This window comes from Bubalus bubalis, chromosome 12, assembly GCF_019923935.1.
Source record: "Bubalus bubalis isolate 160015118507 breed Murrah chromosome 12, NDDB_SH_1, whole genome shotgun sequence".
NCBI lineage: Eukaryota > Metazoa > Chordata > Mammalia > Artiodactyla > Bovidae > Bubalus > Bubalus bubalis.
Window position 1 is genome coordinate 93,161,730 of NC_059168.1, and position 25,934 is coordinate 93,187,663.

Sequence of the window (25,934 nt, forward strand, 5' to 3'; positions counted from 1 at the left end):
CGATCAATACAAAGAAATAGAGGAAAACAACAGAATGGGAAAGACTAGAGATCTCTTCAAGAAAATTAGAGATACCAAGGGAACATTTCATGCAAAGATGGGCTCGATAAAGGATAGAAATGGTATGGACCTAACAGAAGCAGAAGACATTAAGAAGAGGTGGCAAGAATACACAGAAGAACTGTACAAAAAAGAGCTTAACGACCAAGATGATCATGATGATGTGATCACTCACCTAGAGCCAGACATCCTGGAATGTGAAGTCAAGTGGGCCTTAGGAAGCATCACTATGAACAAAGCTAGTGGACGTGATGGAATTCCAGTTGAGCTCTTTCAATTCCTGAAAGATGATGCTGTGAAAGTGCTGCACTCAATATGCCAGGAAATTTGGACAACTCAGCAGTGGCCACAGGACTGGAAAAGGTCAGTTTTCATTCCAATCCCAAAGAAAGGCAATGCCAAAGAATGCTCAAACTACTACACAATTGCACTCATCTCACACGCTAGTAAAGTAATGTTCAGAATTCTGCAAGCCAGGCTTCAGCAGTACGTGAACCGTGAACTTCCAGATGTTCAAGCTGGTTTTAGAAAAGGCAGAGGAACCAGAGATCAAATTGCCAACATCCGCTGGATCATGGAAAAAGCAAGAGAGTTCCAGAAAAACATCTATTTCTGCTTTATTGACTATGCCAAAGCCTTTGACTGTGTGGATCACAAGAAACTGTGGAAAATTCTGCAAGAGATGGGAATACCACACCACCTGACCTGCCTCTTGAGAAACCTATATGCAAGTCGGGAAGCAACAGTTAGAACTGGACACGGAACAACAGACTGGTTCCAAATAGGAAAAGGAGTACGTCAAGGCTGTATATTGTCACCCTGCTTATTTAACTGATATGCAGAGTACATCATGAGAAATGCTGGGCTGGAAGAAGCACAAGATGGAATCAAGATTGCCGGGAGAAATATCAATAACCTCAGATATGCAGATGACACCACCTTTATGGCAGAAAGTAAGAGGAACTAAAAAGCCTCTTGATGAAAGTGAAAGAGGAGAGTGAAAAAGTTGGCTTAAAGCTCAACATTCAGAAAACAAAGATCATGGCATCTGGTCCCATCACTTCATGGGAAATAGATGGAGAAACAGTGGAAACAGTGTCAGACTTTATCTTTTGGGGCTCCAAAATCACTGCAGATGGTGATTGCAGCTATGAAATTAAAAGACACTTACCCCTTGGAAGGAAAGTTATGACCAACCTAAACAGCATATTGAAAAGCAGAGACATTACTTTGCCAATAAAGGTCCATCTAGTCAAGGCTATGGTTTTTCCAGTGGTCATGTATGGATGTGAGAGTTGGACTGTGAAGAAAGCTGACTGCCGAAGAATTGATGCTTTTGAACTGTAGTGTTGGAGAAGACTCTTGAGAGTCCCTTGGACTGCAAGGAGATCCAACTAGTCCATTCTAAAGGAGATCAGCCCTGGGTGTTCCTTGGAAGGAATGATGCTAAAGCTGAAACTCCAGTACTTTGGCCACCTCATGTGAAGAGCTGACTCATTGGAAAAGACTCTGATGCTGGGAGGGATTGGGGGCAGGAGGAGAAGGGGATGACAGAGGATGAGGTGGCTGGATGGCATCACCAACTTGATGGATATGAGTTTGAGTGAACTCCTGGAGATGGTGATGGACAAGGACCCCTGGTGTGCTGCGATTCATGGGGTTGCAAAGAGTCAGACATGACTGAGCGACTGAACTGAACTGAACTGACTCTGCATATAAGTTAAATAATCAGGGTGACAATATACAACCTTGACGTACTCCTTTTCCTATTTGGAACCAGTCTGTTGTTCCATGTCCAGTTCTAACTGTTGCTTCCCGACTTGCATATAGGTTTCTCAAGAGGCAGGTCAGGTGGTGTGGTATTCCCATCTCTTGCAGAATTTTCCACAGTTTCTTGTGATCCACACAGTCAAAGGCTTTGGCATAGTCAATAAAGCAGAAATAGATGTTTTTCTGGAACTCTCTTGCTTTTTCCATGATCCAGCGGATGTTGGCAATTTGATCTCTGGTTCCTCTGCCTTTTCTAAAATCAGGTTGAACATCTGGAAGTTCACGGTTCACGTACTGCTGAAGCCTGGCTTGCAGAATTCTGAACATTACTTTACTAGCGTGTGAGATGAGTGCAATTGTGTAGTAGTTTGAGCATTCTTTGGCATTGCCTTTCTTTGGGATTGGAATGAAAACTGACCTTTTCCAGTCCTGTGGCCACTGCTGAGTTTTCCAAATTTCCTGGCATATTGGGTGCAGCACTTTCACAGCATCATCTTTTAGGATTTGAAATAGATCACCTGGAATTCCATCACCTCCACTGGCTTTGTTCATAGTGATGCTTCCTAAGGCCCACTTGACTGCACATTCCAGGATGTCTGGCTCTAGGTGAGTGATTACACCATTGTGATTATCTGGGTCATGAAGATCTTTTTCACCTGCTAGAATTCTGAAAAGGTTGATTCTGATGGCATTGGGTTGGCCAAAATGTTCATTTGGGTTTTTGTAACATCTTACTGAAAAACCCAAATGAATTTTTTGGCCAAATCAATATTTGCCAGTTTTTTCGTGTTTTGAAGGAGGAACTGCCCCTGGAGATTCATCCTCTTTCTTTCTTTTCTTTTTTTTTTTTTTTTGTTATTGTTGTTCCAAATGCCTCTGTTGGCATTCAAAGTCTCCTGGCTTACAGTGCTTGTCCTTCATCGCAACCTGACCCATCGTCCAATGAATTATGCAATTTTGTTCAAGGCTTCACAAATTGGCTTATAAAATCAATGATAAAAAATCTCAACAGACTATTTTGTAGAAATGGAGAAAACCAAATCTAATATTCATATGGACTTGCAAGGAACCATGGGTACCCAAAACAATCTTGAAAAACACTAAAGAACAAAGGCAGAGGAATCATGTGTTTCTATGTCAAAATTTATTTTGAAACTACAGCAATGAAAATAATATGGAAGTCCAGTGGTTACGACTTCATACTTTCACTGCCAAGGGTCTGGGTTTGATCCCTGGTCCAGGAACTAAGATCCCAACCAAGTCACCTGATGCGGCTAAAAATTTAGATAAATAAACACTTTGTGAAAAATACATTTAAAAAAGAATATGATACATACAAAATGATAGACATATAAGCCAATAAAATATAGTTGAGAGTCTAGAAAAGACCTACTTATCTTTTCAATTGATTTTTTTCCTTTCATCTGCATGCGTCTTAGGTGCAGCATGCAGGGCATTTTGATGCAGTACACACACTCTCTAGTTTTGGCACATGGGCTCAGTAGTTGCCAAGGGTTAGTTGCTCCATGGCATGTTGGATCTTAGCTCCCCAACCAGGAATCAAACCCATGCTTGCATTGCAAAGCAGATTCTTAACCACTAGACCACTAGGGAAATCCCTGTCCATTGATTTTTGACAAGGGAATGAAGAATACTCAGTGGAGAAAGGATCATTTCTTCAACAAACGATATTGGGGAAACTGAACAAACACGTATTAAAAAATAATAAAGCTGAAGCCTTATCCTACACAATGCACAAAAATTAGCTCAAATGGATTAAAGGCTTAAACATAAGACCTGACACTGTAAAACTGCTAGAAGAAAATAGGGAAGAAGGTCCTTCACTGATCTGGGCAACTGTATATGACAGTTGCTGTATATGACAACAAAAGCACAAAGAGCAGAAGTGAAAAATCAAGTGTGACTGCATCGAACTAAAAAGCATCTGCACAGCTAAAGAAACATTGAAAAGTCAACATACAGAATGGGAGAAAATATTTGCAAACCATAATCTGACAGAATTCAATATCAACAACCAAAAACATCTGATTAAGAAATAAGCATAAGGTCTGAGTAGATTCTTTTTAAAAAGACATCAAATGGCCAAAAAGTACATGAAAATGTGTTCAACATCACTAATCATTGAAAGTGAAAGTGATGATGATGATACAGTTATGTAAAGTTTAAAAATAAAATAAAATTTAAAATTAAAAAAAAAAAAGAAAAAGAAAGTGAAAGTGAAAGTCGCTCAGTCGTGTCTGACTCTTTGTGACCTCATGGACTATACAGTTCATGGAATTCTCCAGCCCAGAATACTAGAGTGGGTAGCCTTTCCCTTCTCCAGGGGATCTTCCCAACTCAGGGATCAAACCCAGGTCTCCTGCATTGCAAGCAGATTCTTTACCAGCTGAGCCATAGGGGAAGCCCAAGAATACTGGAGTGGGTAGCCTATCCCTTCTCCAGCAGATCTTCCTGACCCAAGAATGGAACCAGGGTCTCCTGTATTGCAGGCAGATTCTTTACCAACTGAGCTATCGGGGAAGCCATTGGGGAAATGCAAACTTAACCCACAACGAAGCAGGACTGCACACATGTTTGAATTGCTATCATCAAAAAGACAAGTGTTGGCCAAGATGTGGAGAACAGGGAAACTCTCGGGCACTGATGGTGGAAATATAAATTAGTATAGCCACTATGGAAAACAAAAAAAATTTAAATATAACTACCATGCAATCCAGCAATCCCACTTCTGGGTGTATACTTGCACTCCCATGTTTATTATAGCATTATTCAACATAACCAAGATAGGGAAACACCTAAGTGTCAAGCAATGGATGAACAGGTAAAGAAAATGTGATACAAATATACAGTGGCATATTACTCAGCTATGAGAAAGAAGGCAATCCTATTTGTGGAAACACAGGTGAACAATGAAGACACTATGCCACATTAGATGAGTCAGAGAAAGACCGTGCTGTATGATACCACTTATTTGTGGGATCTAAAGAAAATAAAATCACAAAAACAGAGTAAAATGGTGGTTACCAGGAGTTGGGCATAAGGGTAGAATTGGGAAGATGTTGCTTAAAGGTACAAACTTACAACTAGTTGATAAATAAGTCTTGGAAATAATGCACAGCAGACTAAATATAGACAATACTGTATCATAAACTTCTAAATTTCTAAGCAACTAGATCTTAATCATTCCCACCACAAAAAAGAAATGATAATTATATGCTAGAGGGGTTAGCTGTAACTATACTGGTAATCAAACTACAGTATATAAATGTAACAAATCAACACATTATACACCTTAAACTTACACAATGCCATATGTTAATTATATATCAATTTTAAGTGTTTTGATTATCACTGTAAATTTAAGAGATCACAAAATAGAGGTCAATGTCTAGTTCTCAAAAATCTAAGTACAACCAATTTATTTTATCTATTGTTGAAATAATTCACTGTTTCTTGTATTATGCAGCAAAGTATTTAGCTTGCATTTTCTTCATATATTTTACTTTAAGAAATGTAAATTAAAATTAACTGAAAATATTTATATACAGAACAGAATTCACATGCATCAGAATAAGACATTCATACCATGAGAAGCCCATGGAAACTGGGGCTCACGTGTGGAATAATAAAATCATGGCCCCCGTTTCACACTCACTTCTGGGCATATATTTGCTCACTTAATGAAAAAGGTAAGAAATTGACATCTCTATTTACCTAAACTTCTCTTCCACTAACTTTCTCACATACACCAATCTACTCCCCACAAACCAGCTCACAGAATTCAATGTGACTATAATTAACTTCACTGTCTTTGCTTTAGCTCAGAATTTCACAACATTATTCCCATATTTCTGCAACTGGAATTACATAACTCAGGCTTAGTGACACATTTCTATCCTCTGAAGATAAACGGCCAGAGGGAAAATTCTGGAGGCTTGCTGATGAGGAAGTCCTGAGCGTGTGTGGCATGAATGTGGGAGTTTTCACAGCTGTCAGAGCACCAGACCAATAAGAACTAAAACTGGAGTTCCGTAAATTGCCCAGGCCACTCCCTGCTTTCAACTCCAAAAGCAGCCCTGCTCAAATCTGCCCACTTCTTTCCTCATCTAACCAATACAGCTCTTTGTTGTTGCTGTTCAGTCACTCAGTCATGTCTGACTCTTTGCAATCCCACGGACTGCAGCATGACAGGCTTCCCTGTCCTTCACCATCTCCCAGAGCTTGCTCAAACTCATGTCCATTGAGTCAGAGATGCTATCCAACTATCTCATCCTCTGTTACCCCCTTCTCCTGCCTTTAGTCTTTCCCAGCATCAGAGTCTTTTCTAATGAGTCAGCTCTTCACATCAGGTGGCCAAAGTATTGGAGCTTCAGCTTCAGTATCAGTCCTTCCAATGACTATTCCGGATTGATTTCCTTTAGGATTGACTGGTTTGATCTTCTTGCAGTCCAAGGGATTCTCAAGAGTCTTCTCCAACACCACAGTTCAAAAGCATCAGGCTAATCAGGAGGCCACCCTCTCTCTTCTAAGCAGCCTATGAAATGCACTCTTGACATCCTTGTTGCGAAGGCTGTACACAAAAGGGTTGGCCAAAGGTGTAATGGATGTGTACATCACAGCAGCCACCATGTCCTGATCCTGAGAGTTCTGGGAAGGAGGCTGGAAGTAGACCCAGATGATGGTGCCATAGAAAAAGCCAACCATGGTGAGATGGGACCCGCAGGTGGAGACTGCACGGCGGCGACCAGCTGCTGAGGGCAAACGAAGGATGGTGGCCCCAATGCGGACGTAGGAGAGTACAATGAGGGCACAAGGGCCCATCATGAGGAAGCCTCCCTCCAAGAATATGGCCAGCTCATTGGGATGGATGTCAGAGCAAGAGGCTCGCAAAAGTGGCCGGTGGTCACAAAAGAAGTGGAGAAGGTGAATGTTGCCTTCGGCATCCGCAGACCAGGAGAGAGGCAAGAGGAGTCCCACATGCAGCATGGTGTGCACCACAGACACCACCCAACAGAAGGACAGTAAGCGGGCACAGCATTGGCGATTCATCACTGAATGGTAGTGCAGAGGGTCACAGATGGCCATGTATCGATCCAGAGCCATGACAGAAATAACAAGTGTGTCTGTAACGCCAAACACATAGAAGAAGAATAACTGGGCCAGGCAGCGGGCAGCAGAAATAGCTGGGTCATGAGTGACCAGATGGGCCAGCAACTGGGGCAGAATGACTGTGGACAGCCCCATGTCTATAACTGAGAGACCACGGAGCAGATAGTACATAGGTGAGTGGAGCCTGGAGTCCCGGGAGATGAGCAGCACTAAAGTCACATTCCCCATCATGGTGGTCAGGTAAATAGCCAGGAACAGGACAAAGAGGACAATGGGGGGGACTGGAGCTCCTGAGAACATGAGAAGCAAGAAAACTGGAGAATGTGAAGCATTAGGGGCACAGCCCATGATGAGTGACAAAGAGCCCGCCTGAAAGAGTTTGAATCAAAAACCAAGTTGTGGGTCATAGGTTACAGCTCATAACAATTTTAGTTAATTTATGTACATTATTCAAGCTCCTTAAAGACTTAAATTCAACTGAGCACTATAGCCCTTACTAAGTGTATGACTTTACTCCTTGAATTTGTTATAGCATTTTTTCCTTTACTTCTTCCTTGCCATCCACTCTAATGGGTTCTTCTATGTAATCCACATACCCTGATAAAGTTCCTTGTACTATAAAAACCCTTCATTCAATATTGTCTTTTCATCCAACTACTATTCATCTCTGTCCAGTGACAAACTTCACAAAAAATTTTCTATACTCACTGTCTCTAGCTCCTCGTCTTCTAGTCACAATTCATCACCTGGCCATCTTCATGATTTCTTCTGTATGAACCTGTAAGGAACATAATGTATTATTTAATATGTAACATATAAAGAAATGAATCTTTATAAGTAGTTGGTTTTTGTAGCAAAATTGCTTCAGGTTGTCATGAACTAACTTGTTTTTCCCTTTTATTTGATTTGGTTGGTTAACAGCATCATCATTTTCATCCATTTGATGGACCAAACCAAAAACAGGGGGACTCTCTCCATCATCCCCCAATATCCAATCACTCCTTGACTTCTTTTCCCTTACAGTAATCACCTACCTATAAAATCTTCCTCTTGGAGCATCATATGAGCCCACTGAAGAGCACCCACAGGTAACGATTGCTGCATTCTTCCCAGAAAAGACTAATTCAAACCCTTGCTCATCCCTGGGAACCCTCCCTCAGGACTGACATCAGACTGTATCCCTCCAGACTTAATAGTCTAAGATTGTCTAATCCAAACTAGAAGCCTTTCAAGATGACACAGCTCATGCACCCTCCTTGGATCCAGTTATCCCAAGAAAAACTCATAATCTCATTCCAACATATTCTGGAAATACAGCCTTCTCAAATTGTTCTCCATGCACTGGCAGGAATTGCACTTGGACCCTCCCCAAATGTTCATTAAGGCCTTAAATAACATTTTTAGATGTATCTTCATTTCCAAACTTGTTTTCTTAAACTATCTTTTCATTATCGATTTTTAATATAACATTGTGACCAAATAATTAAATCTCTATGAGATTAGTTCTTAGAAGCATTTTGAGACTCACTTTGTGAACTAAAATGTGGCTAAATGGGCCTATGGAATACAGAAAGTGGCCCCCCAAAAAATTCATAATTTTTAGAATTGAAAAGGCATTCTCAGTGAATGATGGGTTATTCAGCTAAATACTGTACTATATGTATATATATTTTCAGTTAAGTTCAGTCACTCAGTTGTGTCCGACTCTTTGTGACCCCATGAACCGCAGCACGCCAGGCCTCCCTGTCCATCACCAACTCCCAGAGTTCCCCCAAACCCATGTCCATTGAGTTGGTGATGCCATCCAACCATCTCATTCTCTGTTATTCCCTTCTCCTCCTGCCTTCAATCTTTCCCAGCATCAGGGTCTTTTCAAATGAGTCAGCTCTTTGCATCAGGTGGCCAAAGTACTGGAGTTTCAGCTTCAGTATCAGTCCTTCCAGTGAATATTCAGGACTGATTTAGTTTAGGATGGACTGGATGGATATCCTTGCTGTCCAAGGGACTCTCAAGAGTCTTCTCCAACATCACAGTTCAAAAGCATCAATTCTTCGGCGCTCAGCTTTCTTTATAGTTCAACTCTCACATCCATACATGACCACTGGAAAAACTATAGCTTTGACTAGACAGACCTTTGTTGACAAAATAATGTCTCTGCTTTTCAATATGTTGTCTAGGTTGGTCATAACTTTTCTTCCAAGGAGTAAGCGTCTTTTAATTTCATGGCTGCAGTCACCATCTGCAGTGATTTTGGAGCCCCCAAAAATAAAGTCAGCCACTATTTCCTCTGTTCCCCCATCTATTTCCCATGAAGTGATGGGACCGGATGCCATGATCTTAGTTTTCTGAATGTTGAGCTTTAAGCCAACTTCTTCACTCTCCTCTTTCACCTTCATCAAGAGGCTCTTTAATTCTTCTTTGCTTTCTGCCATAAGGGTGGTGTCATCTGCATATCTGAGGTTATTGATATTTATCCCGGCAATCTTGATTCCAGCCTGTGATTCCTCCAGCCCAGCATTTCTCATGATGTACTCTGCATATTATATATATATATATTTTTTTTTAATTGTGATCTACTCATGTTACACAGCACTTGAAACCAGAACCCATGCATCAATAAGCTTAAGTCTTCAACACGTATTAACTGAAAACTGCCAGCTCAGGATGTTAGAAAAGTATGGCAGATATGAATTTTTCAAATGTGAAAATACTGTGTTATTTTTGTAAAACAGATATAATATATATTATGACTACTTTATTTAGGATAGTGGGTGACTTGTTTGGGGAAGGAGGAAGGGTAGAGGATAACATAAACAAGTAGTATGGGTTTTAATTGTATCCATAACAGTTTATATTTTCAAAATAAGAATTGAAATCAAAAAGGAAAAATGTTAAGCTTTGTTAAAGTTAGATATTAAGTGTATGTACTTTATTGTCTTGGTCTCACTGTATTTTTCTATATTGTGAAACTTTTCCAGTTGAAAATATACACAGTAAAAGCAAGGATAACAACTGAGATATGAGAGTATTTTCCTATATTTTATTTATTCGTTCCATCATAAGACTAAGCACACCATTCTAACTCAAAATAACATCCACCATAGTCAAACCACTCACTCAGCATCAGGACATTCAAGCCAGTATATCATGGAGAATCCAAAACTGGGTAATATTCATCTTAGAACTGGGAGACTCAGGTTTAGCTTCAAAATAATTTTCCAAAACCTTATGGAAAAAAAAGATGTCACAATACACATGCACTGTTAACTGTCAGACCTACAATAAGTCAATGAACCACAAAGTTTCCCTAAATTGTTTTTCCCCAATCTAAGGTATATTCCATGTTTCCAATTACCATTCCTATTTCTTTTCTCACTCTGGTAAGTTCTACAGTGATTTTCTGATGGAAGCTCTTTTTTTAGAGTTTGATTCTAGAGATCTAGAGTGAGAGAAAATTTTTAGGCAGGACTCTTATAATAGTGGGGAGAAATCTTTAGCCAAATCGTAAGAAACTCAGGTAGAGGAATCATCACTGCCTATGTTCCTCTGGCATCAGGAACTCAGGACCAGGTTAATCATAACATTTGGTTGATGCTATAGCCTCTTCATTGGTCTGAGCATCACATTCTTGCTTGCTCCTTTGGCTTTGAGTATGATTAAACAAGCATCAACATACTATTCAACACAGAAACTAGAATATTGATGATAATTCATACTTACTTCTATGAACATTATCCATCACCTCTCCTTGTCACTCTTCACCTAAGATAACCAACCTCCTGAATCTCAACTCCAAAGCAGCCTGCTCAAATCTGCCCACTTCTTTCCTCATCTAACCAACATGGCTCTTGTTGTTGTTGTTGTTGTTTTTCAGTCGCTCAGTCATGTCTGACTGTTTGTGATCCCGTGGACTGCAACACACCAGGCTTCCCTACTCTTCACCATCTCCCAGAGCTTGCTTAAACTCATGTCCATTGAGTCGGGGGTGCCATCCAACCATCTCATCCTCTGTCACTCCCTTCTCCTCTTGCCTCTTTCTTTTGTTAATAGATGCTTATATTTGCTATATATCTGCTATAGGTATTCCAGGAAGAATATTATTAAGTTTCAGATGATCTGAAAGTGGTAAAAGAGTAAAAACCTTTAAGTAAGTTGTGGTTATCTGATTTTATGCCTCAACATTATATTACTTAGATTCACCGATATTATTGGCTATAGCTGTTCATTTGTCTTTCATTGCTACGTAACAGTCTTTTGTGGGCATACACCACAATGTATTTAACCATTTGCTGTGATGTGTATTTGCATTGTGTACTTGTTTCTGCTATACAGAGTGTGGGCCTAGGCTGACAGAAGTTTATATTGCTGTGCTCCAAGTTACTAACTCTTTTACATGACCAGGTGTCTTGACTTGTCCAAGTCTCAGATTCCTTTACCACAAAATAGACATAGAAACTATGTTTGCACAGTTGTTAGAATATGATAAAATGCCAATTAGTGTTTTTAAATTGTAATTCATATCTTATGCTCTATCAACTATTTGCTCCATGTCATACATTTAGTATAATTATAGTCTACTTACAAAATAATTCAGTCAAAGTTTTGCTCCCAAGGTTATCAGTGAACAATCTTCACCATATACAATGATATTTAACAATGTTAGTGTTAGTAGTAATAGTGGGAATAATAAGTAACATGTCTGGAGTCCTTGCTATATGCCAAACAGCACACTGCACTCTACATGTGTGATTTTATTAAATCTGTACTGTATTAGACACTATTTTATTCCTCACTTTACAGATGAGGAAACTAAGGCAGAGAAATTAAGCAAACTAGCTTTAATACTCCACAGCTAGTCAATGACAGAGCTGAAATTTTAACACAGACAATCAGATATCCTGACTATTGCTCTCAACTCTTCTTCATTTTCCTTCTCTACTTATGTCACTATCCATCCTCCACATTCTTGACATTTGTTCTCTTCTAATTGTCCTTCTAAATGGACAGAGGAGCCTGGTAGGCTGCAGTCCATGGGATCGTGAAGAGTCAGACATGACTGAGCGACTTCCCTTTCACTTTTCACTTTCATGCATTGGAGAAGGAAATGGCAACCCACTCCAGTGTTCTTGCCTGGAGAATCCCAGGGATGGGGGAGCCTGGTGGGCTGCTGTCTATGGGGTCGTGCAGAGTAGGACACGACTGAAGCGACTTAGCAGTAGCAGCAACCTCCTTACTGCTGCAAAGCTATGAATTTCTTCTTGCTTCTCTCAATGGTTGGTTCTTTTCTATCTACTGTTTTCTCTTTTCCCATTCCCTTCACCGCAAAGGGTCCCCAAGAGCAAACCTGAAAAAACATGTCTAGTCCTAGAGCCTTATTGACCAACTTAATACCGACTATTCATAAATCCATATCTCCAAACCTAGCTGACCTCACTGCTACAGTAAAGAGCTAGAGGAGCCATGCTATAGTTCTGATTAAAAAAAATAATAAAGTTCATAATGAAGCAGAATATATAGGGAGGACTAAGAATATAGATGAAGGAACTGGAGAGAACAGTGAGGATTGGAAGAGAACATGAGACACAAGAACCATCCCAAAAAAAGCACAAAAGGAGGGGGTATATGGAACAGGGAATAAAATACAGGTCTAATTACTACAAATCATCCACATTGGAGACTTTTGATAATTTATAAGAGCAATTGCCAAGACTACTTTTCTCACAAAGCACAGTTGTTACTTTAAACAATGATGGGCAACTGTAATCTGTGTCTTTGGAAATGTCTGGGAAGAGAGAGAACAGAAGGGTTGGGTTTTAAAAGATTCATCTGAATACCTGAATTTTCCTATAATTCCCAGGAAATAATTTTGGCTAGATCAAAGGAAGAAGGTAATCACATGATCCAGAAGATCATTTACTTATTATCCACTCATTGATTAATTTGGGTATTATAGAAATATTTCTTTGCTCTGATGGGACATTAAGACAAGCTACACAGGCTCTATCATGAAGAAACCACAGAATGGAAAGGAAGTAAGACCAATATTGGATGAAAAGCAGTGTGATAAGTGACAAACATAAGCAAAGGGGCTTGTGGTGCTTATTTGGAGCAGGTCCGGTCTCAGCCTTAGGTGAGGTAAGGGATGGGCTGAGGTAAAGAAGAGATTTCTAGGAGTTAGCAAAATCATAGAAGGGTGTAACATAAAAACTCTTCTGCATGCTGCATCACTTCGGTCATGGCTGACTCTGTGCAACCCCATGTACTGTAGCCTGCCAGGCTCCCCTGTCTACGGGATTCTCCAGGCAAGAATACTGGAGTGGGTTGCCATGCCCTCCTCGGGGGATCTTCCTGACCCAGGGATAGAACCTGTGTCTCTTATGTCTCCTGCACTGGCAGGTGGGTTCTTTACCACTAGCACCACCTGGGAAGCCTCTTCTAGTTGATACCAAAACTGTCCTCCGTTTTACTCAGTGAACAGCTGGCATTCTGTATGACTAAAGTGAATGTGATATAAGTAACTATGTGTGTGTATGTGTGGGTACATACGTGCATGTTGTATATAAGCTTCATGTATGTGACAAAAAGCCAGAAAATAATTATTGAAAAGCAGAATTTACTCTCAGATTGGAGTTTCTTCTAAACTTTTGTTCCTTGATGTTCCATAGTTCTAAAAATAATTGTGTTGTTTCCATGAAGAGATGATTGAAAGGAATGCCAAGTGTCAGAGACATAGAAATGAAGATGCAATAGAGAAAATAATTAATGGGAATGGAAAACAAAGTAAGAATGCAAAGTAGTGGGAAAGGGAGGATTAAAACATAAAATGGAAAGAGTGTACAGAGTGAATTGGTGAATGGAAAGAAAATAAGGAAATAAGAGGAAAAACTTTTGAAATGAGAAGAGAGAGAAACATAATTAAGGAGGGGAAACTTTTTAATGATTGGGACAGAGATAAGGAGCAGAAATAAAGATTTGGAGGAGAAAGGAGGAAGGCATGTGGATGACCACTAGGAGAAGGGTGGGAATGTGAAAAGAATTGAAGAGCAGAATGGAGGGGGGTCATGAAATGGTGCAAATGAAAGAGAAGAGTAGGCAGGTGTGAGAAAGGGAACATCAAGTGGGAATGAACAGAAAGGAGGGCTAGTGAGAGAGATTGTCATGGTGAGGAGAGAAGGGAATGGCTGTGAGACCATAAAGGGAAAAGGATGATGTTAAACAGGATGTGTCCAGAGTGAGAGAGGGGTTATTGATATAGAAAGATAAGAATTGATCAGGAGAAAACAGGGGCTAGTTTTCCGGCTCACACAGTCACCTGGCAGGAAAGGACTTTGACCCTGGACTTTGTGGCTTCAGCCTTCTGTCAGAGATCTGGGATCTGGCCATGGTGCTGAATAACAGACCAGTGCATGGGGCTGGAAGTCAGGACTAGGGACATGAAGTGGGATTTAGAGATTGTGGGGCCCTAGAGACCTCTCCTCTAGAGCCACCTGGGGGAAGTCAGGTATATTCCCTGCAATTGCAGAGAGCAAGAAAGTATGGACATACTCTCAAGGGAAGGCTAAATGCACTTCAAGTCCCTGGCAACAACTTCATGCCACTGATCCTGATGGGATGTGAGACAACTTGATCAATGTTCAGGCAACACAAATGGCAGACTCTTGTGTCTCATTACCCAAATCACTCACTCAGTCATCACTGTATTTTCTTCCTGTGATATAATAAGCATGATGTAAGGGCCTGAATTATAGATCTGGAGACAAATAGAAGTAACTATATTTCTGAGGTATATCACTTACAAATTTTGTGCATTTGCAATTATTTAACACTTCTTAACTCTAGTCTGGGCTTCCCTGATAGCTCAGTTGGTAAAGAATCTGCCTGCAATGCAGGAGGCCTCAGTTCAATTCCTGAGTTAGGAAGATCCACTGGAGAAGGGATAGGCTACCCATTCCAGTATTGCTGGGCTTCCCTTGTGGTTCAGCTGGTAAAGAATCCAAAAAATACAGGAAATTCACAAAACCTAGTAGCAAAAACCCCAAATAACCCAATTTTTAAATTGGCAAGAAGTTTGAATAGGCATTTCTCCAAAGAATGGGCTTCCCTGATAGCTCAGCTGGTAAAGAATCTGCCTGCAATGTGGGAAACTTGGGTTCTATCCCTGGGTTGGGAAGATCCCCTAGAGAAGGGAAAGGCTACTCACTCCAGTATTCTGGCCTGAAGAACTGCATGGACTACAGCCTATGGGGTCACAAAGAGTCAGACACAACTGAGTGACTTTCACTTCATTTCACCAAATCTAGTCTATTTATGTAGAAAGTGCTAATAACACCTACTTTTTAAGTAAGTGGCTGCTTTAAAGATTAGAATATTATATATAAAGTTCTGATTATAGAGACGGTCCTTTAGTGAAAGGCTCAGATAATAATTGTTCTTGTTGCTGCCTCTCGCTACTGCTACAATCACTGTGGGTGTTACACAACCAAAGCGAATTCAGGTTTTCCAGGCTGGTAGGATGCACTTTGAAAACCTCAATTTCTCCATTTGACTTTGTGCTCCTGGAAGGACGGGGCTGTGGTTAATTCACTTCTGTATCCAGTGTCTAGCATAGCACAAAACAAGTACTCAAGAAAGAGTGGCTGGGCAAATGACCAGCCAGTGACAATCCTTCTCTCATTCACCCTGGTTCCCTACACCCTCCCCCCCCCCAAAAAAAATGCCCTATCTTGCCTGTCATTCTCCAACAGAGTACTTACCAAGAGTAAATATTGATGGGATTAAGGAATTTTTTTCTCATTACTTCCTCTGCCTTCACAAAGATTTAGTTAACTCATTCTCCAATCCTATTACTAAGTTACTTAAACATCCATAATCCATAAGAAAGAGGAATCAGTGTGTTATTGAAGCTTTTATAATAATAAAATACACAGTCACACACTTTCATGGTGCTTTAATCTTTTTCATGTAAGTGAGACAGAACAGACGCAATGCTCACTTGATTAAATCATTAGAGTCGGGGACTCAGGACCGGGCTCTGATCTCTGGCAGCAAGCAACGTACTGGACTCTGGAGGCCTCTTTTTAGAAGCCTAACTAATGAAATTCCAGAGCTTGTATTCATATATTTATTTCCAATGGCAATTACAACAAAATAAGATAAAAATGAGGTCACCCAATTTTGATGTTGTTACGTAATTCTACATACCATTAAAATGGCTTGTCCCAATGTACGCATGAAATAATTGCCCAACATCTTTAATAATATGGCTGTTGAACAATTTAAGTTTAAAGACTGAACTATTGGAAATGAAACACATTTTATAAAATAAGTCCTTAATGTCAACTTTTTTTAAGTCATTCAAATTTTGATTTAGCATTAAGAAAGCAATTTAGAGTGACACAAATTAATTCACAACTTTTACTCTTCTGAAGGTATTTCCTAGTTTACACATTCCAATTTAAAGAAAAATGGAAATAATTATAAGAATTTTAATTTGTTATGAGTTAATTTTTGTTACCATTTCTAATATTTATTTATTGCATTTGAGAGTCAATAGAAAATTCTATGTTGAAATTGAAAGTGTTTTTCAGTATCTTCCATAAATAAAGATAAATCCAGATGCTATTTTCTGTGATTTCAGAAATAACTAGATTGGATACTATTTAATGTGGATTTATGTAATAGTGCAACCCATACCTACCTTCCACTAAAAGTTGTCAATTGACCTTCATTACAATTGATTTTATATGATTGATTACTAGAAAGTTTAATTAAGCACCTGGTTTTATCTGAAACTAGTATAAAGATTTGAAATTATTAATATCATTTTGTCATATAAAAATCTCTATCTGCATTTACAGTATTGGCAAAATTAAAAACCAGGAAGATTTAAGTTCAGAACCATACTTGAATTTAAGACCCCACTGATAATGCCACTATTATTGATGTAGTTTCACTTAAATAACACATCATATGCCTTTTAATTAGTCTTTATTTTAAATTTATCTATAATACTTGGCTTAAATTTAGTTTGTATCTGGGTTGAAGTTTTAAAGTTAAAACTGTATATTAGTATATTTATTAAGGCTTATCGGAGAAGGCAATGGCACCCCACTCCAGTACTCTTGCCTGGAAAATCCCATGGACCGAGGAGCCTGGTGGGCTGCAGTCCATGGGGTCGCTGGGAGTCGGACGCAACTGAGTGACTTCACTTTCACTTTTCACTTTCATGCATTGGAGAAGGAAATGGCAACCCACTCCAGTATTCTTGCCTGGAGAATCCCAGGAACGGGGTAGCCTGGTGGGCTGCCGTCTATAGGGTCGCACAGAGTTGGACACGACTGAATAGACTTAGCAGCAGCAGCAGCATTAAGGCTTATAGTTTTCTGTTCATTCATATGATGCTGATACAACAAAACATGTTAACCCAGGGATTCCAAGAGAATTTTTTCATTTGAAAGGAATTTGTATATTGCATAAGTTTGATGACTATTGTTTTAGATGATTTACCAAAAAGTGATCCAAAAGTGACCATCAGTATATTAATGTATATTGCTTAAATCCCTGGGGACTGGAAAGATATCAGGGGCTAATTTACATCTCTTCTTTCCTCAAGTTGTAGAACATGCTATATAGCTTGTGATCACCATGCAGAAGTCAAAAACTTGCTCCAAGCAAAAATTACACTCGGTGTCCATTACACTAGGCTGTAATTTCCACAAACTGGGACTCACTTTGAGGCCAGCATTCCTGTGGTCAAAACAGCCAGAAAGAAACTCAGGACTCAGGCAAGCTAGAGGAGACTGATCATCAGGTCTGTGAAGGATGGGTGCTGGAGAAGAGTTGGTTGATGACATGCTGTAAGTTGGCCAAGGTAAAAAAGGAACATATCTCTCAAGGACAGAAAAGGCTCTGTGAGAGGATAATAATAACATTGAAACTGAAGCTCCAATACTTTGGCCACTTGATGCAAAGAGCTGACTCATTGGAAAAGATCCTGGTAAAAACTGAAGGCAAAAGGAAAAGGGAGTGGCAGAGAATGAGACAGTTAGATAGTATCACCAACTCAATGGACATGAATCTCAGCAAACTCCAGGAGATATTGGAGGACAGAGGAGCCTGTCTGCTGTAGTCTATGGGGTCACAAAAAGTTGGATATGACTTAGCGAATAAACTACCAGAATAATAACAAAATACTGGTTAATATGTTGAGTATTGATTATGTGACAGACACCATGCTAAACTATTATGTATTTTGTTCATTTTGTACTCACAATAGCACTTTGGGGTTAGTACTATGAAAGGTAGCTTAGTGTCTAGGCTAATAGACTGGGAAGTTGTAACCCCACCTCTATCCCTTACCAATTATGTGATCTTGGGCAAATGTTCTAACCTATACAGACCTCAGTTTTCTCATCAGTAAATGAGGGTAATAACAGTTCATACCTCATGAAGTCGTTAATTAGTAATCAATGAGATTATGTAAAGTGCTTAAAACAAGTCCTTAATCACAGGAAACAGTATCTAAGAATTCTTATTCCTGTTGAAATACTTCAAAAATAGATAATTGAGGTTCTCCACAGTCTTCACAGAGATTCAGAACTGGACCTAAATTTAAAATCTCCACTATTAGTGCCACCATTTTCATTTGGTTTCATTTAAACAACATCATATCAATAACCTCATATATGCAGATGACACCACCCTTATGGCAGAAAGTGAAGAGGAGCTAAAAAGCCACTTGATGAAAGTGAAAGAGGAGAGTGAAAAAGTTGGCTTAAAGCTCAGCATTCAGAAAATGAAGATCATGGCATCTGGTCCCATCACTTCATGGGAAATAGATGGGGAAACAGTGGAAAGAATATCAGACTTTATTTTTGGGGGCTCCAAAATCACTGCAGATGGTGACTGCGGCCATGAAATTAAAAGACGCTTATTCCTTGGAAGGAATGTTATGACCAACCTAGATAGCATATTGAAAAACAGAGACATTACTTTGCCAACAAAGGTTCGTCTAGTCAAAGCTATGGTTTTTCCAGTGGTCATGTATGGATGTGAGAGTTGGACCATAAAGAAAGCTGAGCACTGAAGAATTGATGCTTTTGAACTGTGATGTTGGAGAAGACTCTTGAGAGTCCCTTGGACTGCAAGGAGATCCAACCAGTCCATCCTAAAGGAGATCAGCCCTGGGTGTTCCTTGGAAGGAATGATGCTAAAGCTGAAACTCCAGTACTTTGGCCACCTCATGTGAAGAGTTGACTCATTGGAAAAGATTCTGATGCTGGGAGGGATTGGGGGCAGGAGGAAAAGGGAATGACAGAGGATGAGATGGCTGGATGGCATCACCGACTCTATGGACGTGAGTTTGAGTGAACTCTGGGAGTTGGTGATGGACAGGGAGGCCTGGCGTGCTGCAATTCATGGGGTCACAAAGAGTTGGACATGACTGAGTGACTGAACTGAACTGAACTGAAACACCATATGTCTTTTAATGAGTGTTCTTATTTGAAATGTGTCTACAACTCTTGGTTTGAATTTAATTTGTAGCTCCATTAAAATTGTAGAGTTAAAATAATATGCTAATAAATTTACTAATAAACTTACTATTAATTATTTCTTTACTGTTTGCTATATAAATAAATGTCTTTGTTAAATTTTAACAATTCAGTTCTTAGCATATCTGAAACCAGACCTATCTTCTTAACCACCAACTTTAGCTCTTTCCTATGACTGTGCTAAGTGAAGTTGTAAGAACATATTTCTCCAACTTCCCAATCTTTCTCTTACTAATTTTTAAAGGAATCTATTCTTGTTAAATATAAAGACTTGGTCATAAGGATATTATTCAACTTACTTATGCTCAAGATACTCTTGGAAATTAGGGAAAAAGCAGCTCTCATTTATATGAAAACCTACTTACTTCGACTTTGGACTAAAGGATTCACTCATCTTGACATTTTGTTTTCAATTTTATTGAAGTATAGTCAGTTTACAATGTTGTGTTAATTTCTGCTGTGCAGAAATTTGACTCAGTTATAAACATATATTTTTCTTTTTTCTTTTTTTTTAATTTTATTTTTTAAACTGTACATAATTGTATTAGTTTTGCAAACATATATTTTTCATATTCTTTTTCATTATGGTTTATCACAGGAAATTGAATATAGTTTCCTGTGTTCTACAGTAGGGCTTTATTGTTCATTCTTGTATTTTTTTAAATTGATAACCTATTATGTGTAGGGATGAGCTTCCCTGGTGGCTCAGCTGGTAAAGAATCCACCTACAATGCAGGAGACCTGGGTTTGGTCCCTGGGTTGGGAAGATCCCCTGGAGAAGGGAACAGCTACCACTCCAGTATTCTGGCCTGGAGAATTCCATGGACTGTATAACCCATGGGGTAACAAAGAGTTGGACGTGACTGAGTGACTTTCACTTTCACTTATGTGTAAAGCATTCTGATGAGTATTAAGGATATACCAGTGAAAAATAATGAATTGTACCCCTAATAGATCCTCCATTCTAGTGAGGATTAAAGATCAAACATAATGTCAAGTGTCATGTAATTAAAAGAGAAGTACAGTTACAAATGAGGGGAGTTTCATTGGCATTATTCTACATCATTGGAAGGACTAATGTTGAAGCTGAAACTCCAGTACTTTGGCCACCTGATGTGAAGAGCTGACTCATTTGAAAAGACCCTGATGTTGGGAAAGATTGAAGGCAGGAGGAGAAGGGGAGGACAAAGGATGAGACGGTTAGATGGCATCACTGATTCAATGGACATGAGTTTGGGTAAACTCTGGGAGTTGGTGATGGGCAGGGAGGCCTGGTGTGCTGTGGTTCATGGGGTTGCAAAGAGTCGGACACGACTGAGCAACTGAACTGAACTGAACATATGGATGTTTGAAACTATAAAAAGGAAGAGGTTCATTCCTGCCTCCCAATTTGGAGACAGTATGCTGATACTAGCTCAAAACGTCAGTCTGAATCCAATTTCTCCACTAAATCATTATCTTCCACATGGGAATTCAGTGTCCTGCTAGTTCAGGAATATTCCTTTTCTCTCTGCTCTAACCAGACAAGGTCAATTTCTTGGGGTTCTGACAATGTTTTTGTTCTGAAATTCCACCAAATTCCTTATATATCTTGCAACTATATCCTTCCTGGAAATACATCCTCAGAGAAGGTACCAATCCCTCTTATCTTCCATAAAATCTCTCCATCTTTCCAAGTCCTCCACTGCTTTTCACTTTTATCTCCTAGGCCACTTGTTTTGAAAACACTGAAGAAACTTTTTCAGCTCTTTTTGTATATAAAGTACAATGAGGGATCAGGAAGGAACATGTAACTGTAACTTGGGCTTCCAAGAGCTCAGACTGTAAAGAATCTGCTGGCAATGTGGGAGACCCAGGTTTGATTCCTGGGTCAGGAATATCCCCTGGAAAAGGAAATGGCAACCCACTCCAGTATTCTTGACTGGCAAGTCTCCTGCACAGAGGAGCCTTGTGGGCAACAGTCCATGGGGTCACAAAGAGTCTAATATGACTGAGCAACTAACATTTTCACTTTCAACTTTAACTTACATACATAAGTGTGAGATAGCTAGATATATATCGCATTTTCTTTTTCTATTCATCCATCAATGGACATTTAGTTTGTTTCCACATTTTGGCTATTGTAAATAAATCTGAAATGAACATGAGATGTTCATTTGTGATGAGTCATCTCAGAGATTTTGATTTCTTTTCCTTTGGCCATATACTCAGAAATGAGATTGTTCAATCTTATGATAGTTCTATTTTAAAATTTTTAAAGGACTTGCATGCTGTTTTTCATAAAGACTATATCAATTTACATTCCCACCAGAAGTGTTTTGGGTTCCTTTCTCTCCACATCCTCAGCAACACTTGCTGTCACTTGCCTTTTGGATAGTAGCCATTCTAATAAGCATGAGGTGAGATTTCATCGTGCTTGTTACCTGCATTTCACTGATGATTAGTGTAGTGGAGCGCTTCTACTTGTTGTCTATTTGGATATCTTCTTTGGAGAAATGCCTATTCAAATCTCTTGCCAATCTAAAAACTGGGTTATTTGGGGGGTTCTAATACTAGGTTCTGTGAGTTTCTTATATTTTTTGGATATTAATTCCTTATCAGATATGGCTGAAAATGCTTTCTCTCATTTCATAAATTGACTTTCATGTTGTCGATTGTTTCCTTTTCCACAAAAGTACAGGCATGCCAAGGATTTTCAGAAACATGGGGACAGACAGGGCTACTTGGAGAAGAAGGCATGAAACATTCGCTTGGTTCCTTAGAGGAATACCTTACTTACTCAAATATAATTGAGGAAATTGACGGCCTTTTACTTGTTTTCCAAATTGAACTCTAGGGACTTGAAGACAGGGCACAGGACAAAGGCATGGAGCATGTCACTGTAGTTCATCAGATGGGAAGAGCCCTGCAGATACCCACAAAGGAATCACTCAGATTCAAGAAGTGTTTCTTAATGATCAGGTAAGTCCTGGGCATCTGCATCTATGGTTGATATAGTTCTAGGGACAAATTCACACTTAAAAATAAATACATTTGCACATATACAGACAACAGTGTTAGAATCCACAAGGTGGAGGCCTAGCATACAGTAAAAAATATAAAATAAAGAAGTTCTCTGTCCATGTCATGCTGGATCTATGTCTCTGTTTCCATCTTCTCTTCTCAAATAATAACTTGCTGAGGCAGGAAGGATATATGTACAACAGTAATGGGAAATAAAAGCTTGTATGATAATATCAGAATTCAGCATCCAAAGTCCAGGATGAGTGAAGGAGGAATCACACAAAGTACAGATAATTCAAAAATGGACAAGTAATTACCCAAACAAATTTGTCCACTAAAATTTCTAAACAAAGACTTTTTCCTGTGCCCCAAACTCTGTCCAAGCCCTACTACAATGAACCATGTTTGGCAGAAACCTACAAAATTCTGTAAAGCAATTATCCTTCCATTAAAAAATAATTTTTTTGATGTTAAAATATCTATTTATTTATGCAATGGTGACAGTCAGTGATGATTTTTTTTGCATATTTCCAACTCTAATTTTTTTTATGTTCCCTAATTCTTTTTTTTTTAATTTTTATTATTTTTTTTTACTTTACAATGTTGTATTGGTTTTGCCATACACCATGGCAGATGCATGTTGATGTATGGCAAAAAATAATTTTTTTTAAAAGAGTGAACTCTAAGGTAAACTATGGGCTTTGGGTGATTATGGTATGTCTATGTAGATTTATCCTTGTTAAAAAATGTTTCACTCTAGTGAGTGATGTTGATAACACACAAGGTGATGCATGTGTGGGAGTAGGGAATATATGGTAAATCTCTGTATCTCCCTCTCAATTTTGTTATAAACCTAAAACTGCTCTAAAAAATATGATTATTGAAGAATGCAGATGTTAAAAAAGGGATTCTATCTCTGTCCATTTCTATCTCTGGTCTTACTACCCCTCTTATAACCTATTTTCCCAACATCTCTAAGTAGCTCAGAAACTAAAAAGGAGGTAGAAAAATATATTTCACTCTGAATTCTCCACATTATTGGGGGAAAGAAACATCACAGGTAAATATTGTACTTACCATATCTCAGTGAGGATAAAGCTTAAATGTACTAGGAAAATGCATGCTTCAGATGAAAGGAGAATCTATTAATTTATATTTTACTTCTCTTTAGCAAAATCAAAACCATGAGATGGGACAACATATCAAGTCCTTCTGAGTTTATCCTACTGGGGCTCTCCTCTAGGCCTGAGGACCAGAAGCCTCTATTTGTCCTCTTTGTTACTATCTACCTGGTCACTCTGATGGGAAACCTGATCATTATCCTGGCCATCTATTCAGATATTCATTTACAGACCCCCATGTACTTCTTTCTGAAAAGCCTGTCCTTTGTTGATATTTGCTACACAACAGTTATTATTCCAAAGATGCTGATAAACTTCTTATCCGAGGCAAAGACCATCCTCTATAGTGAGTGCATGACCCAGACATACTTCTGCCTCTCCTTTGGAAATGTAGATAGTTATGTCCTAGGGGCCATGGCCATTGACCGCTACGTGGCCATATGCAAACCCTTTCATTACATCACCATCATGAGCTATAAATGTTGTGTCCTTCTACTGATAATCTCCCTCACCATCCCATTTCTTCATTCACTCCTTCATGTCCACTTGCTGAATCAACTCACCTTCTGTGCCTCCAACATTATCCATCATTTCTTCTGTGAACTCAAGGCAATGCTGAAGTTGTCCTGCTCTCCTACATATGTCAATGAGATAGTGATAAAGACAGAAGGACTGTCTGTGGTGATGGCCCCCTTTATGTGCATCATTATCTCCTATCTGAGGATTCTCACCACTGTTCTGAAGATCCCTTCAACTGCCGGGAAGTACAAGGCCTTCTCTACCTGTGGCTCCCACCTCACCGTGGTGAGCCTGTTTTATGGGAGCATCAGCTATGTCTATCTCCAACCTCTGAACAGCTACACCGTCAAGGATCGAATAGCAACAGTCATCTACACTATGTTAACTTCCATGTTGAACCCTTTCATCTACAGTCTAAGAAACAAAGATTTGAAACAGGGTTTGGGGAAACTGATAGGTAGGATAAAGTCACAATGACATGGGTTTTATGCTAAGTCTTGGGCAATTCTGCAAATTCACTATTGCCTGATTGCAAGTTCTTGGTGTTTGTGATCAACTGAGAAATATTAGTAAAGGTGCTTCATGAATGATGGGAAAATATTAACTGAATATAATGTTTCACCTGACATTTCCTACATTTAACCCAATGATATCCATCATTGTTGCTGTTTAGTGGCTAAGTCATGTCTGACTCTTTAGATTATTATATAGGAAAACATCAAAGTATATGATACTTTAATAGTATTTTGAACTATACTGAGGTAGGGAAATTAATGAATACATACATTGTTTATGATGGAAAATTGACACAAGGTCTTTGAAATGAAATTTGTCAATATATATAAAGTACACCCTTTGACCAGAAATGCCATCTAAAATTTTAGCCTACAATTGTACTTGTGGAAGCCAAACAATAGTAGCTAAATATCTATCTACTTGTTTCTTATTATATACACACACATTTGAATGCTATAAAAAAAGAAGCTGTTAAAATGAGTGAACCTATATTCATTCATCCAAGAAATAATTGTATGTGCTTATTATGTTCAAGCAGTGTTCTAGGTGCTAGGATACAACAGTGAACACAGAATCCCATAATGGAGTGAGGCTCCAGTGTAAAGTTCAAGTTTTCCATTTACTGACATACAACGATGTTCAATATATATTGTGAATTGAAAAAACTTAAGGAACAGAACCATATGCATTTTTAGATATGTGGGTGAGTGGATGTGAATGATTGTAGTGCATAGACTGTCTACTTTCTGGATGCTTACCTAGAAATTGCTATTTGGTCGCCTGCCTCTGGATGGTTCCAGGACAAGAGAAAAACTTGTTTATCACTCTTGAGTCTTCAGCACTGTTTGAATTTTTATTCATACATATTTTTAATACATAAAAGTTTTAAATAGCTACTTAGCCACCTAGGCTTTTTATGTGTGACTGATTTAGGACCAGATCATCATGCCCAGATTTCTCTTCCATGAAGATATCTTTCATGCAGATTTGGACTGACACAGACTTCCTTCCTAAAAGTTCATGGTGATGGTCATGTGGTCACATTGCATGCTTTTTTATGTCTTCCTCCAAGACATCATCATAACCACTAGCAAAGGTCATACAGAAGTTGTAGGATGTTGAGATATGAATAATAAATATTTGTCATATTCTCAAGACTCTGTCTGGTATAGAGCACTCAAAAATGTTAATAGCTATTATTGTTGTATTAGTGGCTAGATTTATTTACCTGTCTGGGTACACTCTACTGCATATTTCAACATGC

At 39.0% G+C, this 25,934-nt stretch overlaps 2 protein-coding genes across 2 annotated transcripts; one reads left to right on the forward strand and one right to left on the reverse strand.

Moving 5' to 3' along the window:
- Positions 1-6,354: 6,354 nt before the first annotated feature.
- On the reverse strand, positions 6,355-7,308 carry LOC102388991 (olfactory receptor 1B1). The gene has a single exon (XM_006057801.3). The coding sequence runs from the start codon at positions 7,306-7,308 to the stop codon at positions 6,355-6,357; it is 954 nt and encodes a 317-aa protein (XP_006057863.3).
- Positions 7,309-23,698: 16,390 nt separating this feature from the next.
- Positions 23,699-24,631, forward strand: LOC102416441 (olfactory receptor 1L1-like). Its single transcript, XM_006057800.2, has one exon. It carries the CDS (start codon positions 23,699-23,701, stop codon positions 24,629-24,631), a length of 933 nt encoding a protein of 310 aa, XP_006057862.2.
- The last annotated feature ends 1,303 nt before the right edge of the window (positions 24,632-25,934 follow it).

Bases quoted from the DNA above. Each gene is read 5' to 3' on its own strand.
- LOC102388991 (XM_006057801.3), bottom strand. From the start codon at position 7,308: ATGGGCTGTGCCCCTAATGCTTCACATTCTCCAGTTTTCTTGCTTCTC.
- LOC102416441 (XM_006057800.2), top strand. From the start codon at position 23,699: ATGAGATGGGACAACATATCAAGTCCTTCTGAGTTTATCCTACTGGGG.